This window comes from Lepidothrix coronata, unplaced genomic scaffold, assembly GCF_001604755.1.
Source record: "Lepidothrix coronata isolate B3197 unplaced genomic scaffold, Lepidothrix_coronata-1.0 Scaffold25, whole genome shotgun sequence".
NCBI classification, from domain to species: domain Eukaryota; kingdom Metazoa; phylum Chordata; class Aves; order Passeriformes; family Pipridae; genus Lepidothrix; species Lepidothrix coronata.
Genome location: NW_016690205.1, coordinates 799743 through 807567, shown reverse-complemented (window position 1 = coordinate 807567; position 7825 = coordinate 799743). Strand labels below are relative to the sequence as shown.

The 7825-nt window shown below is 44.1% G+C and overlaps 1 protein-coding gene across 1 annotated transcript in view; it reads left to right on the top strand.

Annotated features, from left to right (window-relative positions):
* The first annotated feature begins 1282 nt into the window (after positions 1–1282).
* RAB11FIP2 (RAB11 family interacting protein 2) overlaps positions 1283–7825 on the top strand; it is a 29964-nt gene continuing 23421 nt past the window's right edge. The window contains exon 1 of the mRNA XM_017809340.1: positions 1283–1785. Coding sequence (XP_017664829.1) covers positions 1433–1785 — 353 coding nt within the window. The 5' untranslated portion in view covers positions 1283–1432. The remainder of the gene's footprint in view (positions 1786–7825) is intronic.

Sequence of the window (7825 nt, the reverse complement as noted above, 5' to 3'; positions counted from 1 at the left end):
TCGTGGGCAGCATCATACTTTACTTTCTCTAATGGCCTTCAGCTTTAACTTTTTAATTTCCTGTAGGTCTCAGCAGAACAAGGTGGTCTCCCAAGCTTTTCGTTGCTCGCTAACCTGTGAGCTGTGGACTGGGGACTCATGAGCGAGGGGTGGCAGATGAAGTATTATCTGACTTGGCTGCTGGTTTCCCTGCTTGTTATGGTTTGCAGGGGTGGGAGACACAGCCTTGCAACCCTAATGCTCTCTTTTTTTTTTTTTGTAGAAACAAAGTTAATACCAGTGACTCCACTTTCAGGTGTGCATGTAAACACACAAGTCTCCATCCTCTCCATCAACAAAATTATGTGTTCTCAAAACATCTTTTATTGTATTTTTTTACCTTTTATTGCTGTATTCTTAATATTTTATTATTGCATTTTTATCTTTTATTATTGTATTTTATATTAATCTTCATTAATATAGTATTGTATTTTATATTAATCTTCATTAATATATTTTCGTATTTTATTATTTTCACTTTCTCGTTGAAATCCATCAGAATTGCCAGGGTGGGGGGACGGGATGGAAAATGCAGACATCCCGGAGCGGCTGGAAGCAGGATGGGCTCACCAAAACCCCCGGTCCGTGGCCGCTGCCATTAAATAATAACAAAACTAGATGTCTTCATTCAGGCTCCCTCCCCTCGGCAGCTCCTGCAGGGATCTCTGCCCGCTCCAGAAACAGAAATAGCGATGCATTAATTACCGGGCCGGGGCTGTGAGCCGGGAGGGGCCCCGTGAGCCCAGCGCTGCCTGCGGCCGGGGGAGCCCGGCCCGGCCCGGCCCTGCCCGCGGGCGGTGCTCGGTGCTCGGTGCCCGGGGCGCGGCGGGGAGGGGAGGGAGGGGAGGGAAGGAGGAGGGGGCGAACCCTGCCCTCTGCCCTCTGACCGCCGCCCGCAGCATGGGGAAGGCGGAAGCGGCGGAGCCGGCCCGGCAGGCCGGGCGGCGGCGGGGGGGCAGCGCGGCGAGCGGCTGAGCACGGACGGACGGACGGAGGGACAGAGGGACGGACGGGAGGGAGGGCAGCCCGGCAGCGAGCCCCCCGCCGGCCCCGAGCCGCGACGGGCAGGGACAGCGGCCGCCGGCCCCGCGGCGGAGCGGCCGCGCCCGGGGGATGCCCTGGGGCCGGGCCGGCGGCAGCGGCAGCGGCAGAGGCGGGCAGGGCGAGGCCGCGGGCGGGCCCGGAGCGGCTGCGGGGGAACCCCGGCCATGGAGCCGCGGGGGGGGCTGCGGGGCAAGGGGGGGCCCCGCGGGCTGGGCAGGGACACCCGCGGGCAGCAGCGCTAGGGGAGCGCCGGCCGAGCCCCTGACAGGTGTCCCCGCCGTAAGTGCCCTTAGGCGGCCGCTCGAGGGCTGACGGGCTCTGTTTGCTGTTGCTGCTGCGATCTTCAGCGATGATGCTGGCAGAGCAAGCCCAGAAGTGGTTCCCAACTCACGTGCAAGTTACGGTCCTTCAAGCCAAAGGTCTGAAGCCAAAAGGTAAAAATGGCAGCAACGATGCCTACACCATCATCCAGCTGGGCAAGGAGAAGTACTCCACCTCGGTGGCAGAGAAGACCCTGGACCCCGTCTGGAAGGAAGAGGCCTCCTTCGAGCTCCCTGGATTACTCATGCAGGAGAATCCAGAAAAATACATCCTGTACCTGATTGTCATGCACAGGTCGCTGGTGGGGCTGGACAGGTTTTTGGGACAGGTGGCCATAAGCCTGAATGATATATTTGAAGACAAGCAAAGGCGGAAAACAGAGTAAGTGATGGTTGGCTTTCTTTCACTGTAATTTGTATGCCTTGTACGGTTGCACTTGGGGAGGGTGGGAAGTAGCCTGACCATCGACGTACTTTGAAATTAAATCAGAACAGTTCTCTCTGAAATGCTGTGGTCAAACTCCTTAACGTACACAGTTATGTCATTATGGCCTGACCTCTTCCAGAGAAGTTTACTGTAATCACAGTGGTTACCCTGCACAGGGAGGGAGCGTCAATAACATTAACTTTTTTGCAAATTCTTGTGTGTAACGTAAACTCATCACAGTCTGTTTTTCTAAGGGTTTTTCTTTATTCTGCACAGGGCCATATCCCCATTCAACTCCTACCTCAGTCTGGGCCATGCATGAGGCTCAGATGTCCTCAAAGCCTTGTGTTCTTCTCTTTAAAATTGTTTTCTTTCAGTTGCTGCAACCAAGCGTCTTTATAAATATTTTATATTTATGTTTTAGTGGTCAATGAACTGTGACTTAATGAAGGCTTACCACAACAGCACAGTGCTTTGCTGATCCTGATTAATTTTAGGCCGTGATTGTGCAGGCTGCACTGCAGGCCTCAACAGAGAAGACTGAAGAGAAATGTCAGCTGTTGTGGTAGCTTCCATCAGTACCTACATAAGCCTTTGTCAAATGAAATTGCTGTTTGCCAGCAAATTCAGGCACTGGAATGCAAAAAAAAAAAATGAAAAAAAAAGCATCATAGCAGTTAAGCTGAACTGTAAACTTATCTAATTCTCTAGGTTTTTCAACTAAATAGGAAAGTTGTTATAATTCCTAGTAAGGACGTAGTCGCACCACGATGTCTGGTACCTGTGTAATTTATCCTCCAAAGTCTATGGGAATAAACTGTAGGTATGAGTGTCCTGCAGGCATGGCTGGGACTGCACAGTTTGGGTTTGTTTTAGTTGTGCTTGTCCCACAGAAGTTGTCTAGGAACACGTGGAGACCTCCAGGTGAGGTCTGTGTAGGCAGCAGTGTATGAACACTGACAGATCTTTCTGCAGGGGTTAAGAACTTCCTGCTCCAGATGGTTTTCCTCCTCCAGTGTATCTTCAGTAGAACAGAAAGGCTCTGTAGAAAAATCTCAGCTGTTAAAGCCTGGTATTCATAATGGTGGTGGGTCTACGGTGAGGTGCTGGACTTTGCATCAAAGTGACTAAAAGGTTGGCATCACTTGTCTGTCACTGACTGTGCTGGGGTGTGAACTTCCACGAGGATGGAAAGGTGGAAATCCATGCAGCAACGCCAGCCAGGTCTTGTTCATCAGATAACTGTTTCTGCAGAGACCACCTCAAACCCTGGTCCTGCTTCTGTGCAGTGGCTGAGGTTGAAGGAGCACCAAAGACAAGTCAAAGCTGTCTTTGCCCCATGTTTGTTTGTTTGCATTTGTAAACTACATATCTAGCAAAACAGGATGTTAACAAACCATATAATAGGAAAGAAGAGGCCCGTGCTGAATATCTTGTGACTTCATTGTCTGGAGTATTATGCTTTTTAATTGCTTATCACTTTAGGGACAAACCAGTTATCTTGATGCAATACGTGGTAATGCCTGTAGCCTTAGGGTCTTAATTTCTATTTATACTTGATTCAAGAAGTTTCAGTGCTCTTTAGACATGCATCTTAAAAATTCTTTAGTCATTAGTTGTAATTATCTTGCAAGTCAGTAGGTGACTGCCTTAGTTGCAACACCTAGACGCTCTACAGAAAAAAAGGGGAATGAATGAGGAAGGAATGCTACTAAATGTAAAGGCTATAAATATAGGTAGAAATATATATTCAGAAATTGGAGGGAAATATGTAATTATTCATGTGTTACTGTGAGTAACAAAACTTAGAAAAAGAACCATAGGCTCTTGCACCAATTTTAGCAAAAATAGTATTGGAGACTTACAAAATTATTCCAGAAATTTTCGAGTGGGGTCATTAACATAGTCCTTGTGATAGTTAAACAAAACATTCAGATCTCTGCACTACTCATACATGAAGTTATGCAGGGCTTCCTAGGTGTTCTTTATTTTTTCATTCCTTTCTCTAAGTGTGAGAGAGGAGCTCCTGCTATGGGAAGGTGCAGCAGTTCTCCCAGAGCACTGCTGGGATCCCCAGGGCTCCCCGGGACACCCGCACGTTCCTCGAGCTGGGCTGTGCAATGTGGGGCCTGGGGGGGGGATTTTTACAAACAGCCTGAGTCCTTTCTTCAGGAGTTACTTGGGCATTTAAGATTGCAAATCTTATTAAAAGTTGATGGGTGTTAGGCTTCTAGAGCCGAACAGCCGTACTTGTAAAAGTCTTATGTAAGTGTAAAAGTGTGGCTGGTGGGGTTTTTGGCAGCGCGTACTCACTTACTGCCGATTTAAATTCTTATGAGGAAGGAGCCACTGAAAGTCCAGTTTTCCCGTTGGTGTCTTTAGGTGCTTAGAAACCTCAAGAATGTCCTTTCTGAAACTCACTTTTGAAAAAAAAAAATAACTCTGAGCCCTGAAGTGCGTGGATGTTTTGGAAGGTTTCACGGCTGCGTGCTCGTGCTGTTGCTGTCCCCTCTGAGCGTTACTTGGACATGTGGGTGCGGGGTTGGGACGTGTGTGCAGGAGGGCAAACTTACAGGAATATATTTGCAAATGTGATCTCAAACAAAGCACTCTTTTTTTGTTTTCCTTTTATTAAATCCTTTTTGATACAAAATATTTCTAGTCCTGTGTTGGCAGTAAACTGAGGGTAATATATTTGGACCTGAAGGCCTTCTAGCTGTGACTGTGGTGTGGGAACTGAGACACCCAGTGCCTTTCCCGACCAAGTCCAGAGCCTTTGTTACCGAAGTTTTCTGAGGGTTGAAAGCTATATTCATTGTTTCAGAAACACTAATCTGTTTTATTAAGCAATGTTTTTACTTTCAAATATGTTCAACAGGCTTGTGCCGTTATTAAATCCAGAGTTATTTTCTTATGTTGATGTAACCTTAACATTTCTTGCTTTGTTTGGGGATGAATGAGATCCAGTTATTTGATGAAGTGTCTATTGGTAATATTTCTACTTTTTAATATATTTAATAGCTTCCTCTTTCCAACACAGCTGTACATATGGTGCTGTAGGAGACAGACTCAAGAGTCACCAGGGTATTGCAAAAAAGATATTTAATATTCTGCACAATGCTGAACCCTGTCAGCAATTCCCTAGTGCTTTTTTAGTAAGGAGGTATGAGAAGTGAAGGCTACCAGCTGATTTCGAATTCCTAGGAAGACCATGGGGTGTGTGACATTTGGCTTTTTGTATATTTTTTTGATTTAATATTTTATAATTTGGAAGAAATAAATTTCAAAAGTCACTGCGGATTCGGGAACATTATGTTAGGGAAAAATAATCCTTTTTTTTGCCTGTATAGCTTTTTTTTGTTATTCATCACATCTTAAGAAACGTACTCGCTGCATTAAAGTTTTCAGGCAGAGGCCTCATGATAGGATTTGCACATCTTGTGTTCCAATAAACTTGCTCTGGCTCAAGAGCTAATGAAACAAAGCCCTCTATTTACTACAAGTCCTAGTGAAAGTTTTGTGTGCACCACGGTGCAGTGTCCTTTTCCTTGCTGAAACTGGCGATTTTGGGAAGTATTAAAAATAAGTATTCCTGGAACAGTGAGATCCAGATGCGGCTCAGATGGTCCCTGACTAGGTCTGTTCCAGAGGCTTCATCCAAAGCATCTGCAGGATCCCAGGTCGTGTTCTTGCCGTCTCAGTGCGGAGATGCCCATCACCCCGTGCAAGTTTGTGAATTTGTAATTGGAAATGGACAGGGACTTCCCACTTCTGCTCTTTTCTCAGAGCTGAAAACTAGGCTGCAGATGTGGAGAGATTTTAGTGAGGTTTGTCAGCAGTTCAGAAAGCTTGGGAGATACTGCTTGACTGGAAGCGTGTTTAGCATAAGTTTTCAAATGTTACATTTCTGACATGACTTTTATTTCTTGCAGTGGCGTCGTGTGAGTTTTTTAATTCATCCTGAGAAATACATGACAGGTTTTGTGGTCTGCTCTTGCAAAATAAATATACCTCTTCTACTCTTGCATTTGAAATGTAAATTATGAGCAACAAATGTGCTGTTTTAAAGCATGTGTGCTTTTTTGTAGTAATTTCAGTTCAGTTATAATTCATAGTTGCCTTAATGCTGCTGATAATCTGACTGCACAGCATCAAAACAAATTTTTGAATTACCGTGGAATAAAAAAATACTCATTTACTGACATGTCTTAATTTATTGAAGTATTTTCCAGTCGTTTCATAATGGCTGTGCTTAGGTTTTTTTCACCTGTGGGCTAAAAGAACACAGCAAGAGAAGAACAAATTTCTGTTAGCTTTCACCATGATGTTACTTATTTCATCAGCTTTTGCTTCATCCTTGTTACTAATTCCACTCTGTTTATTGTCCATTCCTTTATTAGCTTTCCTGGACAGCTAATTTTATTGTATGTTCAGCTGATTTAAGATGCAGCTCTTGTCTGGAATGTTGTAAATTTGAGGAGGCAGGAGATGCAGAGTTACTATTTCTTATGGAAATGTCGGAGGAGACATCTTTTATTTGTGATTTAATTCCTCTTCTCCCCGGCGTCTGTAATACCTCAGCAACACCCCCCTACACACACACTCACAAATTGCAGCACTCTTGTTAAAAACAATGCTTATTTGAGCACAGTGAAGGAATCTTGGCCTCATCTAAGAGACTTCTCTACTTACATTGATCATAAAAAATAGTCAGAACCAGCTTCTCAGCAAGCAAGTAGAAAGAATTAATGACTGACCACAGTCACTGCCCTGTGTTACAGGCACTTACTCCTCAGTGCTGCTGAGCTTCCTGAAAGATATCCAAATTGTGTGTCTTCCTCCAGATTAATGTGAATTCTTTCCTGGCAGCCTCCTGCTTGGATATGAACAGGTTCCATCTTCAGCTGCCTCTTCTCTGTCCTCTCTCTCACCTGTAGCAGCATAGGCAAGAGGAGGCACTGGAGTAGGTGGCTTCAAATACAGCTTGAATTATGAACAAGCAAACAACTGGTAAATTGTTAGTATGTTAATAATATTTCTACAAAATATAGCATACTATTATGTACTAGTTTTTAGTCTTAAATTTAGGTAAAACCAGAAAAATGCATTTTAAGTGATAAATCTCAGTAGCAGTGGAATTAGCAGGCTGTAACAGAAAATGTCAAAATGTTGTGGTTGAATCAAGAGAAGGATCTTGTTGCACTCGAGTCAAAAGTGGGAAAAGTAGTGACTGAGAAATTTGTTAAAGGCACAGAAATAAAGAGGAGCCTGGAGATTCCATATGAGTAGTTTTGTGGCACCAGTCAGTAAGTGTAAAAAAAATGAAGGAAGGTTAGTAGTGAGGAACAGAAGAGAAAATGGTTATGGGAGAAGAAAAACTTCTGCCCAGTTGTAGCTTTATGGAATTATAGTGATATTTTCCAGTTATCTGGTAATATTCCCAGCATTTACATTTTGACAACAAATGCATGCACATCCTCTGAGTAAGTCATAGTTCTGAGTCAGAGTCTAAGTGCCATCTGGATTGAAATGCTTCCCCATTGTCTGTGCACACACAAACTGAAATAACTGGCCTTAACTCTCATACCTGCAGTTATTTTGTTTCTAAAATAAAAATATTCGCATGTAGCCTTTAGCCAAAATCAGAAGTAAACTCAGACCACTTTCATTACTGTGATTGCAGTCGATGTTGGCTGACTCCATAGTGAGGGTGTTGTGATGTCTGTCAGTTCCCATATGTTTTGTGGTGTTACAATGTCACTCTGTAATATTTATTTTAAACTCTTACTTTGAATATGTCATTTCACTTGGCTTCCAGAAAGTAATAGTATTCATCTTTGTGAGTGTCATCACTTATTTTAATAAATAATCTGTTTTCTTCTTAATTTCCCCTCATGCACGATGTCTGTGCTCAGCCCCTTGCCTTAATTTTCCTACTTGTTGACTTTTGGGGCTGTCTCTCAGTGTGGTATCAGGATGATTTATCACAAAACAT